The sequence below is a fragment of the Oncorhynchus mykiss genome, chromosome 5 (assembly GCF_057628025.1).
Source record: "Oncorhynchus mykiss isolate SJ-2025 chromosome 5, ASM5762802v1, whole genome shotgun sequence".
Taxonomy (NCBI): Eukaryota; Metazoa; Chordata; class Actinopteri; order Salmoniformes; family Salmonidae; genus Oncorhynchus; species Oncorhynchus mykiss.
In genome coordinates, this window is record NC_143026.1 from 45939076 (window position 1) to 45956228 (window position 17153).

General features: G+C 44.3%; 1 protein-coding gene across 5 annotated transcripts in view; it reads left to right on the forward strand.

The window, feature by feature from the left end:
- Positions 1-17153, forward strand: part of LOC110523938 (SH2 domain-containing protein 3C) — an 84312-nt gene that overhangs the window by 57390 nt on the left and 9769 nt on the right. For 3 of the 5 annotated variants that reach the window (XM_090235018.1, XM_036977673.2, XM_090235017.1), the window contains 6 exons: positions 5994-6122; positions 9007-9159; positions 11976-12253; positions 13169-13296; positions 13527-14068; positions 14505-14620. In XM_090235018.1, the coding sequence (XP_090091144.1) occupies positions 5994-6122; positions 9007-9159; positions 11976-12253; positions 13169-13296; positions 13527-14068; positions 14505-14620 (1346 nt within the window). Of the gene's footprint in view, positions 1-5993; positions 6123-9006; positions 9160-11975; positions 12254-12473; positions 12594-13168; positions 13297-13526; positions 14069-14504; positions 14621-17153 lie in introns of all 5 variants that reach the window. The other 2 variants (XM_036977672.2, XM_036977671.2) reach the window with 1 other exon arrangement.

The window sequence follows — 17153 nt, forward strand, 5'->3', positions numbered from 1 at the left end:
TCCAGGAGCGTGTCATATCCTGTGGCCCAGCTGTCAGTCAGTGTGGGGGTAGAGGCACTGAGACCATGCTGAGTGACAAGCTCTAGAGGGGATTGTGTGTGTGTGTGTGTGTGTGTGTGTGTGTGTGTGTGTGTGTGTGTGTGTGTGTGTGTGTGTGTGTGTGTGTGTGTGTGTGTGTGTGTGTGTGTGTGTGTGTGTGTGTGTGTGTGTGAGAGAGAGAGAGAGAGAGAGAGAGAGAGAGAGAGAGAGAGAGAGAGAGAGAGAGAGAGAGAGAGAGAGAGAGAGAGAGAGAGAGAGAGCTAGCACTGAGCAGCCCTAAGGGGGTAGACAGGGCATGACAGAGGAAAGGAATGAGGATTTTTCTGCCACTCTGTTGCAAGCCAGTAGCTTTGTGTGTCTGTGTATACCAGCAGTAGTAGGTGTGGTGGAGTCGGTGTTGACAGCGGAGGTCCTAGTTATCAGTCCCACCTCCAGACCCCAGCCTGCAGATATATCAGCCAACAGAGGGGATGTAAACTATAGCCTGCAGAGGTGATCCCTACAGAGGGGGCACAGTCGGACAAGACACCCACGAGGAGTAGGGGTCGACCGAAGAGTGACTGGAGGATGGAATTCATACAATGTAACTAGATGTATATCTGGTTGGCGGGAGAGGAGGAGGAGGGAGGGTGAGGGATACGTTGCTCCTCGGCGATTCCTTAGCTAAGCGTCTACATGGCGCAATTACTGTATGTGAATGACGTTACCGGAGAAATGAATCAGATGAGCTTTGGTGGTTATCATAAAGCTATGGGATTTACTTTGGGTTACAGTCTGTGCCAGGCTAACTTAAGCCTTGTATGTTCTTTTAACATTCCTGACACTGCAACGTGGCTTCTCATAGTACCGCAAGTCTGTGGAAGGGGAGTGATGGTGTTTAGGACTAAGAGACTAGGAGGAGAGAGAGGATATCAGGTAAGATAGGAGCATGTGAAATAATGGGATACGGCTGAGATGGTGGGAGACAGGGTTGGGTGGGAGGGTTTTAAGCAGTAATCCAGGCCCCTAAACCCCTTAGAGGGGGGCAGATGGAAAGAGGGAGGGAGGGATAGAGGGTACAGAGAGGGACCTCTGCTCTGGCCCAGCGGATGGGGAGGTGGGGTCCCCCAATCTCAGGCTGCTACCATAGCAACGGGGCTGGGGTAGGGGCAGGGGGAAGCTGAAAGAGAAAGGCTCTACATTCTATCATGGGTTTGGATCTAAGAACACTTCATGTCTGTTTCAGTGCATCCCTTATTCCTTGCTTTGCATTGTACCATTTGGGCCAGAGAGGGGGTTTGTTTTTTTTGGTAGATTGCGCCTGGTAGATTGTATGTATCTTGGATCCAGTCGAAATTTCTGTGAGTTTGACTGATGGTAACGCCACCTCTGGTTTGGTGATCTGCTGGAGGGAGTGGGGGATGTCATTAGTTGGTGCGATTTGATTGGTCAGCAGTGAGTAAGTGGGAGGGTAGTAGGTGTCTGGGTAAATGAGGTGATGGATCATCTGGTGTTATTATTCATAACATCAAGGAGTGCAGGGACACAGTCCAACCCTCCACCTGCACCCCCATCCATCGCCAGCTAACCCCCGTATCTCCCATCTGCACCCCCTAACCCCCCCATCTCCGTCCGTCCCTAGCCCTGCGTCGCACACCCAATCTCCAGCCCAACCCCCATATCCCCTAATGTCCTACTCCAGAATCAGCTGGGGGAAAGAACCAAGACCCAGCGGTCTGTCCCTGTCCTAACTATCCCACCTCTTCAATAAACCTGACACCTCTGTGCCTCCAGTCCACAGACGAAATGAGCAACTTAAAAAGAATGATGAAGTTGGTATGCACTGTAGTCCGTTGTTTTTTACCTCCAATGTGATGTATTGGTAGTGGTATGTACTATAGGTCGACCAATTAATCTGAATGGCCGATTATTTTGGGGCGATTTCAAGTTTTCATTACAATCGGAAATCTGTATTTTTGTGCGCAGATTTGACGATTTAAAAAAATATATATATATTATTTTTAAAATTGTATTTTTATTATTTTTTTACACCTTTATTTAATCTTTATTTAACTAGGCAAGTCACTTAAGAACATATTCTTATTTTCAATGACGGCCTAGGAACGGTGGGTTAACTGCCTCGTTCAGGGGCAGAAAGACAGATTTTCACCTTGTCAGCTTAGGGGATCCAATGTTGCAACCTAACAGTTAACTAGTCCAACGCAATAACTACCTGCCTCTCTGTCGTTGCCCTCCACAAGGAGACTGCCTGTTACGCGAATGCAGTAAGCCAAGGTAAGTTGCTAGCTAGCATTAAACTTATCTTATAAAAAACAATCAATCATAATCACTAGTTAACTACACATGGTTGATGATATTATCTAGCATGTCCTGTGTTGCATATAATCTGACTGAGCATACAAACATACAAGTATCTGACTGAGCAGTGGTAGCCAGAAGCAGGCACGTAAACATTCATTCAAACAGCACTTTCCTGCGTTTTTCCAGCAGCTCTTCATTGTGCGTCAAGCATTGCAATGTTTCTGACTTCAAGCCAAAAACTTCTTAGCTGGGAATATTGAAGACTCATGTTAAAAGGAACCACCAGCTTTCATATGTTCTCATGTTCTGAGCAAGGAACTGAAACGTTAGCTTTCTTACATAGCACATATTGCACTTTTACGTTCTTCTCCAACACTTTGTTTTTGCATTATTTAAACCAAATTGAACATGTTTCATTATCTACTTGAGGCTAAATTGATTTTATTGATGTATTATATTAAGTTAAAATAAGTGTTAATTCAGTATTGTTGTAATTGTCATTATTACAAACACATGTAAAAAAATTAAAAATCGAATTAATCGTCCGATTAATCGGTATCGGCTTTTTTTTGGTCCTCCAATAATCGGTATCGGCGTTGAAAAATCATAATCGGTCGACCTCTAGTATGTACAGTAGATATTACTGTATGGTTAGAGTGTTACAGTAAGCCAGCCAAAGCTAATGGCTTTCTGGCTCAATATTGAGGTGAATGAGCTGCTGTGTTTAACATCTTATATACATGAGGAGGACTGTGTGTTTGTTGTGTGTGTGTGTGTGTCTCAAGACTCCCAGCTGCGTGCTGTTGGAGCCAGGAATGCTGCACTCACTGTACATCGCCCGGCACCTGGCCTCTTCACACACAATGATACGTTTCCATAGCAACCAAGGCTGCAGTAGGGGGGGGGGGGTTAGATGAATGGCATAGTCTTTCGCACTCCATTGTAGTTCCTCTATTACTCTCTCTCTCCCTCTACCCACCCTGTATCAATGAATGTCACCTGGCTATTCTCTACTTCTCTGTCTCTCTCTCTCGCTGTCTCTCTCTCACTGTCTGTGTCTGTCTGTCTGTGTCTGTCTGTGTCTCTCTGATGTTGCATTAACAAAAAAGTATTGGGTTTGTGCTTTCCAGGAAAGTAAGGAGTGTGAGGCTGTTACTCCAACCCACCAGGGAGGCAGTGTAACTGGGCCACAGAACATGGGGCTCAGCCAGAGGTTGGATGGGTGTACCGTACCACCCCTCTTTGGGAGTCGGAAGAGAAAAAGTTTGAAACACTGTTTCTCTCTCACACACATCCTGGTCCCTCTGACTCTTTCTCTCTTTCTGCCCCTCTTTCTCTCTGTCGCTCTCGGTTTGTCAGTCGGTCTGTCTCCCTCTCTGGTCTCAGTCATATCATAGAGAGCCTGGCTATTCCAATTTGCCCACCACCTACTCACCTACACACACACACACACACACACACACAGTGTGTGTCTACTGTAAAACCCAATTACAGGATGGTCCGTCAGCTCAGCAGCAGCAGGGCTAGTCTCTCCTGGGTCACCACAGAGACGGGGAAAAGCAATAACTCCACACTTGACCCTGCTGCTCTTTTATTGCCCAGAATCCCTTTCACACAGACACACACTTCACGCCCACTTCACTTCAGAAACGTGACGTCAAATCTAATCTGAGTGGAAACTGCTGTGGTTTTCCTGCCCTCCTCCATACCTCCATCCTTCCCTAGAGGAGGAGAGGCGAAAGAGGAGGAGGTGAAGTAGAAAGTGGGGGTTTAATCAACTTATCTCAGAGAAGAGGAGAGAAGGGGGCGGGTGACCAGAAGCATACAGTGACCCGGGGCGATATGGTATTGATTGTCTGCCTTTTGGAGCCCCCTCATCTCTTTCTCTCACTCATACAGACAGATAGACAGCTTCACTGATCAATGGATGGATGGACGGACACACGCGCGAAGAGATGCAGTACTTTCAATGACAGTCTCACTTGTAGTCAAAAATCTTGCTTGTACAGATGTAGGATCTTAATTTTCTACGGTAGGAAAATAATCCTGCAGCAACAGGAAATGTGAATATTTACATGGATTATAATTAATGGAAATGTTTGTAGGGATTGTTTGTCACAGCTGTTGAAGGAAGTGGACCAAGGTGCAGCATTTTGAGCGTACATTTTCTTTTATTATTAAAAATGACGCCAACAAAGCGCCAAATGAGAAAACAACCGTGAAGCTACATGCTATAAACAAAAGTCAACTTCCCACAAAGATAGGTGGGAAAAAGCTGCCTAAGTATGATTCTCAATCAGAGACAATGATAGACAGCTGCCTCTGATTGAGAACCACACCCGGCCAAACGCAAAGAAATAGAAAACATAGAAATAAAGAAACTAGAATGCCCACCCTAGTCACACCCTGGCCTAACCAAAATAGAGAATAAAAACCTCTCTATGGCCAGGGCGTGACTAGGGTGGGCATTCTAGTTTCTTTATTTCTATGTTTTCTATTTCTTTGTGTTTGGCCGGGTGTGGTTCTCAATCAGAGGCAGCTGTCTATCATTGTCTCTGATTGAGAATCATACTTAGGCAGCTTTTTCTCACCTGTGTTTTGTGGGTAGTTATTTTTTGTTTTGTTTTTCTGCACCTGACAGAACTGTTCGTTGTTATTTTGTTCAAGTGTTTTTTGGAAAATAAATCATGAACACTTACCACGCTGCGCTTTGGTCCACTCCCTTTTCTTTTAACGGCCGTGACATTGTTACAGTTTCTGAAATGTCAAAGTGGAAATGTCAAACTTTAGAACCCTTTTTAAAACTTAAACACACTACAGGAATAATCCCTGTAACAAAAGGGTGATCAAATTAAGATCCTACACCTGTAGAAGTGTACTTGGATAGTGTTTACTCCCAGTGGGTGTCAGATAACGTCATGTCTTTCCATTTAGCATCTCATCCCTGTGTCCATAGAGACCGTGTTGTTATTGTTTGTTTTGGTGGTTGTGCCTCTACTGGTAGTATAGAGATGCTGTCAGTGTGTTTACTCCTCTCTCTCTCATCTCTCTCTCGCTCTCTGTGGCTCTCTGACTCACTCTCTTTCCCCCTTCTCTCTCTCTCTCATCTCCCACTCCCTGTCTCTCTCTTTCAGTTCCTCTCTCACTCTGACCCTCTCTCTGTCCTCCCTGGCCGCGTCTTTCCTCATAGATCTGGACTCGAGTGTAAATGTCTTTGTCGTCATGGTGGTTTCAACGTAACTTCAGAACAGTACTGTTGAAATGTGTCTTACTGTAAAGTCTTGCATTCTGATTGTGTAACTACGGTTGTTGGTGGGACTGTGGTGCGTGAGTTACGCTGTGCTGTGTTCGTGTGCGTAGGAATGGAGGATGTTAGGTCATAGATTACTATATAACAGACATTTTAAAGACAGGCAGAGTACTGTAAGCCTACACACACACACACACACGTAAGAAAGAGTTTTATTTAGAAAGGTTTCACAATGGGGGAAATCAGACCTTCTTTGAAATCAGGTCAACGAGTGTTGGATTCCACGTACTACATTGTACTGTGTGTGTGTGTGCGTGCGTGCATAGTACCAGTATCACTGCTGTCCTGCTAGCCTGAGGGGTGAGCAGCTGTCTCACAGGGGTGTGTTTCCTGTTCCCTCTAGTTCTCCAAGGAGAAGTACCTGCTGGAGTCTCCACCGGAGAAACTACGGAAGGAGCTGGAGGAGGAGCTGAAACTCTGCAGCAGCGATATCAGGAGCCATGGCTGGTACCATGGACACATCCCTCGAGAGGTACACACACACACACACACAGAGAGTACACATACAGAGTACACACATACACACAAAGAAGAGTGGTTATCTACGTGCATACTGTTGTCTTCTTAGTTAGTGATGTTTCATGCACAATAAAAGTCCCATGCGTGCATTTCTTTGCCAACTTATACCTTCCGCTGTAGTATTTATTGACATTCTTACTGACTCATTTGCATAATGAACAGCCTTCCATATGCTCTTAGTTCAAGACAAAACGGCAAAATCCTGAACTTGTGAAACGTTCCACACACACACACACACCGGTGTGGCCGCACAGTCCTCCTGACACCCATCCGCACTCCTCCCTCGCTTTCTGTCTGTAGTGTGAGTTAAACCATCTGTGAGTCTGTCTCCCTCCCTCCCTCCGTCTGCGATGCTTCAGCACATTAACATAATGCTACATTCACACTGGAGTAAACAGACAGAACAGGGGGAACCCGTGGCTCACCCTCACTGCTAAAACAATGCACTGTCTCCATGGTGATGGGCTCCCACGCAGCCAGCCGCAAGCAGCAGCACCCCTGTCTGTGTCTGTCTGTCCCTGCTGGTGGTGGTGGTGGTCTGGCCTGTAGTAACAGTGCTCCCTGCTGGCCATATGGAGAAAGGCTTTACTACGGAATTACACCTATAGACATTGTGTACTCCTCACTATGTCCCCTAATTATAGCATGCCTCTTCATAACAGTTCTCACAGGAAATCTTAGTTGTGTATAAGCTATGTTTCCACACTAGATGTGTGCTTAACATTGACTTCGAGTCACTTTGTGTACTTTTCAGGTGTATAGAATAAATGGTAACAATGTTGTACAGTTGAAGTCGGAAGTTTACATACACTTAGGTTGGAGTCATTTAAACTCGGTTTTCAACCACTCCACAAACTTGTTAACAAACTATAGTTTTGGCAAGTCGGTTAGGACATCTACTTTGCGCATGACACAAGTAATTTTTCCAACATTTGTTTATAGACATATTATTGAACTTATAATTCACTGTATCACAATGGGTCCAGTGGGTCAGAAGTTTACATACACTAAGTTGACTGTGCCTTTTAAACAGCTTGGAAAAATCCAGAAGAGGATGTCATGACTTTTAAAGCTTCTGATAGGCTCATTGACATAATTTGAGTCAATTGGAGGTGTACCTGTGGATGTACCTTCTAACGCAGTGCCTCTTTGCTTGACATCATGGGAAAATCAATAGAATCAGCCAAGACCTCAGAAAAAAAATTGTAGACCTCCACAAGTCTGGTTCATCCTTGGGAGCAATTTCCAAACGCCTGAAGGTACCACGTTCATCTGTACAAACAATAGTAAGCAAGTATAAACACCATGGGACCACGCAGCCGTCATACCGCTCAGGATGGAGACACATCGTGTCTCCTACAGATGAACGTACTTCGGTGTGAAAAGTGCAAATCAATCCCAGAACAACAGCAAAGGACCTTGTGAAGATGCTGGAGGAAACCAGTACAAAAGTATCTATATCCACAGTAAAACAAGTCCTATATCGACATAACCTGAAAGGCCGCTCGGCAAGGAAGAAGCCACTGCTCCAAAACCACCATAAAAAAGCCAGACTACGGTTTGCAACTGCACATGGGGACAAAGATCGTACTTTTTTGGAGAAATGTCCTCTGGTCTGATGAAACAAAAATAGAACTGTTTGGCCATAATGACCATCGTTATGTTTGGAGGGAATAGGGGGAGGCTTGCAAGCCGAAGACAACATCCCAACCGTGAATCACGGGGGTGGCAGCATCATGTTGTGGAAGTGCATTGCTGCAGGAGGGACTGGTGCACTTCACAAAATAGATGGCATCATGAGGGAGGAAAATTATGTAGATATATTGAAGCAACATCTGAAGCAACATCAGTCAGGAAGTTAAAGCTTGGTCGCAAATGGGTCTTCCAAATGGACAATGACCCCAAGCATACTTCCAAAGTTGTGGCAAAATGGCTAAAGGACATTAAAGTCAATGTATTGGAGGGGCCATCACAAAGCCCTGACATCAATCCTATAGAAAATGTGTGTGCAGAACTGAAAAAGCATGTGCGAGCAAGGAGGCCTATAAACCTGACTCAGTTACAGCTCTGTCAGGAGGAATGGGCCCAAATTTACCCAACTTATTGTGGGAAGCTTGTGGAAGGCTACCCAAAACGTTAAACAATTTAAAGGCAATGCTACCAAATGCTAATTGAGTGTATTGTTACGTCCATCGTGGAATGAATGAGACCAAAGCGCAGCGTGGAAAGTGTTCGTGATAGTTTATATTTTGTTGGTGTTTCATTATTAAATGAACGTCAAGTTCTGCAGGGCTAGACAGCTACTGTGCAAAAACAAGATCTCAGGTGGAAAACAGGCTGCCAAAGTATGATTCCCAATCAGAGACAACGATAGACAGCTGCCTCTGATTGGGAACCATACCCGGCTAACAAAGAAATAGAAAACTAGAACGCCCACCCAAATCACACCCTGACCTAACCAAATAGAGAAATGAACAGGCTCTCTACGGTCAGGGCGTGACATATGTATGTAAACTTCTGACCCACTGGGAATGTGATGAAAGAAATAAAAGCTGAAATAAATCATTCTCTCTTCTATTATTCTGACATTTCACATTCTTAAAATAAAGTGGTGATCCTAACTGACCTAAAACAGGGAATTTATACTAGGATTAAATGTCAGAAATTGTGAAAAACTGAGATTAAATGTATTTGGCTAAGGTGTATGCAAACTTCTGACTTCAACTGTAGATAAAACAGTCTTCTAAAAATGTCACTATAACAATGATACCTCATAACAATCTAACAATGTTATATATATGAAATAACCCTCCTAATTCCTTTCTGTCTACCTCCAGCTATCGGAGACTGTAGTCCTGCAGAACGGAGATTTCCTGATCCGTGATTCGCTGATTAACATGGGCGACTACGTCCTAACGACCCGCTGGAACCACGAGGTTCTGCATTTCAAGATCACCAAGGTCCTGGTCAAGTCCAGCACTGAGTCGAAGGTATGTATTGTAACTTGCAGACCTGGGTTCGTGTACTATTTCAGGTATTTGAATGACTTTTCAATACATTTCAAAACAAGTATTTCAATCCAGTGTATTTGAAAAAACAAGTTGCTGAACATGTAAATGCATTTGAAAATACTATTTGAAAAGTATTGTTATGGATTTACAATTCCTTCAAAGACATATCATTGGACGTGTTTGAAAGACAGTATTTTCTAATAAATATTTGATTTAATTTTATTTAAAATAACAAACAATTTACAATTATATTGGTCTTGTTTCACTGTTTAACCTCTAGCGTCGAGCAATCCCGTATCCGGGAGCGTAATCATAGCCTCAAGCTCATTACCATAACACAACGTTTTCCTATTCAGGCAACATTTTCACAAAAACAAGAAAAGCATTCAAATAAAATAATTTACCTTTGAAGAACTTCGGATGTTTTCAATGACGAGACTCTCAGTTAGATAGCAAATGTTCATTTTTTCCAAAAATATTATTTGTGTAAGAGAAATAGCTCCGTTTTGTTCATCACGTTTGGCTAAAAAAAAAAACGAAAATGCAGTCACTTACAACGCCAAACTTTTTTCCAAATTAGCTCCATAATATCGACAGAAACATGGCAAACGTTGTTTAGAATCAATCCTCAAGGTGTTTTTCACAATTCTATTAGATGAAAAATCATTCCTGGCAGTCGGTTTCTCATCAGAGCCAAAAGGAAAAATACTGCAGCTGGAGATTACGCAATAATTGCGACGGAGGACACCAAGCGACCACCTGGTAAATGTAGTCTCTTATGGTCAATCTACCAATGATATGCTTACAAATACGTCACAATGCTGCAGACACCTTGGGGAAAACGTGGAAAAGGTAAGCTGACTCCTAGCTCCTTCACAGCCATATAAGGAGTCATTGCCATGAGGCGGTTGAAAAAAATGCAGCACTTCCTGATTGTATTTTTATCTGGATTTTTTCTGTAACATCAGTTCTGTGGCACTCACAGACAATATCTTTGCAGTTTTGGAAACGTCAGAGTGTTTTCTTTCCAAAGCTGTCAATTATATGCATAGTCGAACAAAATATCTTGTTTAAAATGGGAACGTTTTTCATCCAAAAATTAAAAGAGCACCCCCTATATCGAAGAAGTTAATCACAATATGCAGCCCATACTTTACATTGGTGTCTCATGAAAGAGGACAAGATGCCATGTTATATTTTTAAAAAAACATCAGAGTTTCAAAAAGCTCATCAGACATTGAGTAGCGATCTGTTCTGAAGATACACCCCCCCAATGCTGAAAAGCAGCTCCACAGCTTCAGATGATGCTCGGACATGTAGGTACACAGCAGCAACTCTGCTCAGTGTTGGGCGTGTGTGACTGTGTCTTCCAGAATTTCAGAGGATCAGCTCGATGGAAGATATGGGGTGATGAGGTAATCAACAATTTCTCTATTCTTTGGTTGTTCCATGCAACCGAACAGTGTGTCCAAGCGACTTTGTTGTTGGTGATGGCTCACTGTGTGGGACATCCTATGTTGTGCTGGTGAACTTTGTGTCCAGATCATTGATGTCCTGCCGTAAGGGCAGCCTTCTCAGTGGCATTGCACTGTGCCAGTTTAAAGCGTGGATCCAAGACTGAGGCAATCTGGTGCGGCTTCTTCTGCTCATAAACAGTCAGGCACTTCTCAACTACTTTTTGTTATACCTGGTAAACCAATTGGTGAGATGTTTAGTCAGTCCTCTGATGCATGGAATGATGTAGCTGGCTGTGACAATATCAGATCCTTGCACACAATCTGTGGCAACCTCAAAGGGGGTTAGGATGTCCCCAGCATCAGCACTGACATACTTCTTGTGCATGGATAGCTTGGTGACAGGCAGTGTGTTATGCTTTCCTTCATCCGCATTGAGAGAATCATTTTCGGTTGAGTTCCACCTTGTGACAGTGGCTGGTTGGCAGACAATTCTTCTCTTTCAGGAGATCCTGTGCAAATGGTAGTGGGAGACAATGTTGGAGGATTTGGAAATGGCTGTGTTGAGGTTATCTGCAGATTTAAGCCATATAAACATATTCAAATACACAGGAAAAAAAGTATTTTAAATAACAAATACCGGTCACCAGGCCGGCCAAAACTCCAGCCCATCAAAACAGGCTTTTCAAACAGCTCTTACACTAAAAGGGCATTATCATAAATTTCACAATTTCAGGGTGTTATTCCCACTTCATCATGTGGAAATACCGGTCAAAAGTTTTAGAACATCTCCTCATTCAGAAGGCACACCTGTTAATTGAAATGCATTCCAGGTGACTACCGCATGAAGCTGGTTGAGAGAATGCCAAAAGTGTGCAAAGCTGTCATCAAGGCAAAGGGTGGCTATTTAAAGATTCTGAAATATTAAATGTATTTTGATTTGTTTAAAACTTTTTTTGGTTACTACATGATTCCATATGTGTTATTTCATAGTTTTGATGTCTTCACTATTATTCTACAATGTAGAAAATAGAACAAATAAAGAAAAACCCTTGAATCAGTAGTTGTTTCTAAAACTCTTGACCGGTAAGTGTATAAAACAGGAAAATCTAGTTTTTGACTGCACTGGGCCTTAAAGATTTAATGACAAGTCTAGTGAGTAAGGTGACTATGGATAAACTATTTATATATTTTTATGATCTATTGATTATTGTAAATGAACTGTTGACTGTTTTATGCTGCTATCTGATTTTAATCCTTATATTGTTGGTCATCGTCTTTTTGTCCTTGTGACTGTGTTGCAATGATTTGACAACTAAGTGTTTCTTATTTTATCTTAAGGTCCAGTACCTGTTAGAGACGGACAGCTTCGACTCCATACCTGAACTGGTGAGGTTCTACGTGGCCGGCCGGCGGCCTGTCTCCCAGCCCAGTGGAGCCCAGATCTACTGTCCAATCATACGCACCCTACCCCTGCGCTACCTGGAGGCCACATTTGCCTTAGCCAATAGCAGGCACAGCCTGGCCCACTCACCGTCCAGTCAGAGAGGAGCGTACATCAAGAGGCGGAGCGTAACCATGAACGACGGATTGACCACAGAGAAGCTGATACCTCACAGGTGAGAGACAGACTGACATGGTATCATTGTTATATTATCTTCTTCTTCTACGACATTCTTGTTCTGTGTGTGTGTGTGTGTGTGTGTGTGTGTGTGTGTGTGTGTGTGTGTGTGTGTGTGTGTGTGTGTGTGTGTGTGTGTGTGTGTGTGTGTGTGTGTGTGTGTCTCAGTGTTGTAAAGCAGATGTTTCATTGCCCATTCATTCCCATTGTGCGGTCAGTGATGTGGAGTCCATCAGTCCAGTGGAACCACCAGTTCTCCCAGTACCAGTCCCAGTAGCTACACCCGTACCAGTGGTACCAAAGCCAGAAGTGAAAGCTGCTGTCGTGGGGTGCAGGTGGTGTGTGTAAGCCCATTTGGGTCAGAACACCGGTGTTATGACAGAGTACTGACCCCTTCTCACTCTCACCCCCTGCCTCTGATTCACTGAGAGCATGCTAGATCCGAGCCATACTTTAGACTCTGTACAATATGGCTCGGTGTTAAACTAGTTGCTACACCGGTCACTCTGACACTGAACTCTCTGCACATCCTTATAATGCATGACTGTCTGTTTCCTCCTCCTCGGCACAGCAACCCGAGGTCAAGCTGAGAGGTCAAGCTTAGCCTGGTCACAGATCTGTTTGTGCTTCCTTCAAATCAAACCTTGTCAACTCGTATGGTCATTGTCATGCCATGACCATGTGGCCATGCAGCACAAACAGATCTGGGACAAGGATAAGGTTGACCTGTGTTTCACCTCTTCTTAGTAGACCAATAAGGGACAACTGTTTATCTGGCACTTAAGTTAAAATATAGACTTTTGGGGCATTTAATCAAATCAAAATGATCCTATGACAACTCTCACACGGTTCATGGGAACCCAGCCACGTTACAAAACAATTGGAAATGACTGTGTTGGTTTGTGTTTTGCAGCCCTTCTACTATTCACAACCACAAGGATGCGATGAGGAACTGTGCCGTGAGTATGGATCAGATCCAGGAGTATCGCTGTCCCCTGTCTCCTGTAGGAGAAACACCTCTCTCCCCAGCATACAGCCACAGTGAGTGTTTCTGTCATGGACATATTTTACAAGGTGGTGCTGTGGTGCATTTGATTGAGCATGCCTGTCTACAGTGTAAGATGGGTAGGGTTTGCACTTTTGAGACAATTCCATTAGCTCCATTGCCCCCAGGCGAGCTCAATCAAGCACAGCTAAACAGAAACATTACGAATTGAACCCTCATATTGAATATACAATACATGTGTCTAACCCCCTGCTTATCTCCCCAGTCCACAGACACAGAACCCAGTCAGGGGGTAGAGTTCTGGCAGTGGTTCCCCCCTCACCAGTCCTGAGACGCTCCAGCGAGCCCCAGCTCAGCCCTGGCTCCAACAACAACCTACCCGACATGCTAGCTGCCAGCTCCCACTCCACCCCGGCCCACTGCTCCTGCCCAGCCCCAGCAGGGGGCTCTGGAACAGAGGGAAGCTACTGCGACCTCAGGCCCTCCCCGGCCCCATGTCCCGGGGCTCCATGTGCCGCTGGTATGCCCCCCACGCCTCCAGCTAAGAGCTACGTGGAGCGGCTGCGTGTGGAGGAGGGCCGAGGGCCTGCCCCAGGGAGGGAGAACGGAGCAGGGGCTGGGGGAGAGGCGTTCAGCGCCCCCCTGGTGGAGACTGCCTCCTCCTTCAGACCAGGGAAGTACCTGTCGCCCCTGATCCCCCAGGAGAACAAGCCCTTGGAGATGAGCGTGCTGAAGCGAGTCAAGGAGTTGTTGGCTGAGGTGGACGCTAGGACGGCTGCCAAACACATCACAATGGCCGACTGCACGGTATGGACACGCGTGCATACAGTATGGACCCATAGGACTTTGAATAGGGTTATAAGAGCAGCATTCTGGCACTGTGCACCTTGGACCCCTGAACGTAACTCAGTGATGTCACTAATCCCCTACGGTCAGCCACACTACTCCATCACAGAGTGTTGCTCAATTAACTCCTGTTAATGGTAGAGCAGCAGAGAGCAACCTGAGGTTAATACAGGGATGACTATGCTACTCTCAACACTATTTACTCAACTCATTATTTGAATTTGAATTAAGAGCCAATTAACCACATGTTGCAGTGACCATGAATACATTAAGATAGAAATTACAATAAACCCTTCCTATCTCCTCTCTCTCACCTCTCCTATCCTTCCCGACCTCTCTGCTTCCTTCACTCACTCCTTACCTCTATGTTGTGCTTCCTCCTTCTGTCTGTCTGCAGGTGGCAAGGATACTGGGCGTTACCAAGGAGATGCAGAGGATGATGGGAGTAGGTTCAGGACTTGAGCTTTTGACTCTACCTCACGGACATCAGCTGAGACTGGACCTACTGGAGAGGTAAGGGTTCATATTAATATAATATGTAGGGTTGTGGTTGAGGCTAGGGTTGAACTGGGATGAAGACATTAAGTTAGGGTTAGGGTTGTGATTGAGGCTAGGGTTGAACTGGGATGTAGACATTGTCGTGTCTTTGGCTATGCCGGATTAAGTGATATGATATGCTATTCTATACAATTATTTCTCCGTAATTAATGTTACCTGATTGAGCTAATCATGTAAATGCAATTAACTAGAGAGTCGGGCACCACAAAATAATATTTATAGAGCTGTTATCTTCCGAATAAACTCTTAAAGACCTAGTCATATTTTACATCAATAGCAGTCAATATTAATCGTCATCTTAATTCAGTCTCATCTGAAAGTTGTAAATTCTTAGTTATCTGCACGAACCCTGGCTAACAAGTTGAATCAGCAATACAAAATTGGGTTTAATTATTTATTTACTAAATACCTAACTAATCACGCAGAATTACACATACACATAATTAAATCACAACTTGATTACAAATTACGTCATAAAGGAAAACGTCCCTAGCGGGAGGAACAGATATGACAGCTTGTTACACAATAGAGAAGGGCTGGGTTTGAGTGAAAGAGAGGGAAGACTGAGGAACAAAGGGAAGAAGCTGTGCTATCGTAAATACAGTATCTTATGAATTCTAAATTACCGCCCATTTGGAAAAGGAAAATGCAATAAATATTTACTCTGAGTTGCGCTTCGGTAGGTTGGTGGAAGATGGAAGGCCGTGTTGACCAACCAAGTCCTTTGAAGAATGTCTCTGGTTGTCAATTGGATAAATTGTAGTAACGTCGTTGGGTGATAGACTAGGTTGAGGCTAGGGTTGAACTGTGATGTGGACATGAAGCTAGGGTTATGTTTGAGGCTAGGGTTTAACTGGGATGTAGACATGAAGACGGGGTTGTGGTTGAGGCTAGGGTTGAACTGGCATGTAGACATGAAGTTAGGGTTGTGGTTGAGGCTAGGGTTGAACTGGGATGTGGACATGAAGTTAGGGTTGTAGTTGAGGCTTGAGTTGAACTGGGATGTGGACATTAAGTTAGGGTTGAACTGGGATATAGACATGAAGTTAGGGTTGTGGTTGATGCTACGTTTGAACTGGGATGTTGACATTAAGCTAGGGTTAGGGTTGTGGTTGAGGGTTGAACTGGGATGTAGACATGAAACTAGGGTTAGGGTTGTGGTGGAGATAAGGGTTGAACTGGGATGTAAACATGAAGTTAGGGTTGAGGCTAGGGTTGAACTTGGATGTAGACATGAAGCTAGGATTAGGGTTGTGGGTAATGGTAGTGTTGAACTTGGATGTGGACATGAAGCTAGGGTTAGGGTTGTGATCAGGCTAGGGTTGAACTGGGATGTGGAAATGAAGCTAGGGTTATGTTTGAGGCTAGGGTTGAACTTGGATGTGGACATGAAGTTAGGGTTATGGTTGACACCTTGGTTGAACTGGGATATAAGAGGGTTTAGGGTTGTGGTTTAGGGTTGTGGTTAAGGGTAGTGTTGAACTTGGATGTGGACATGAAGCTAGGGTTAGGGTTGTGATCAGGCTAGGGTTGAACTGGGATGTGGAAATGAAGTTAGGGTTATGGTTGACACCTTGGTTGAACTGGGATATAAGAGGGTTTAGGGTTGTGGTTTAGGGTTGTGGTTAAGGGTAGTGTTGAACTTGGATGTGGACATGAAGCTAGGGTTAGGGTTGTGATCAGGCTAGGGTTGAACTGGGATGTGGAAATGAAGCTATGTTTAGGTTTGATGCTAGAGTTGAACTGGGATGTGGACATGAAGCTAGGGTTGTGGTTGAGGCTAGGGTTGAACTGGGATGTAGATATTAAGTTTGGGTTGTGGTTGAACTGGGATGTGGACATGAAGCTAGGGTCATGGTTGAGGCCAGGGTTGAAATGGGATGTGGACATGGAGTTGGAGTTAGGGTTGAACTTGGCTGTAGACATGAAGTTAGGTTTATTGTTGATGCTAGTGGGCTAGGGTTGAACTGGGATGTGGAAATGAAGTTAGGGTTGAGGTTAGAGTTAAACTGGGATGTGGACATGAAGTTAGGGTTGTTGCTGAGGCTAGGGTTGAAATGGGATGTGGACATGAATCTAGGTTTATTGTTGATGCTAGTGGGCTAGGGTTGAACTGGGATGTGGACATGAATCTAGGTTTATTGTTGATGCTAGTGTGGAACTTGGATGTGGACATGAAGTTAGGGTTGAGGTTAGAGTTGAACTGGGATGTGGACATGAAGTTAGGGTTGTTGCTGAGGCTAGGGTTGAAATGGGATGTGGACATGAATCTAGGTTTATTGTTGATGGTAGTGGGCTAGGGTTGAACTGGGATGTGGACATGAATCTAGGTTTATTGTTGATGCTAGTGTGGAACTTGGATGTGGACATGGAGTTAGGGTTGAGGTTAGAGTTGAACTGGGATGTGGACATGAAGTTAAGGTTGTTGCTGAGGCTAGGGTTGAAATGGGATGTGGACATGAAGCTAGAGTTATGGTTGAGGGTTGAG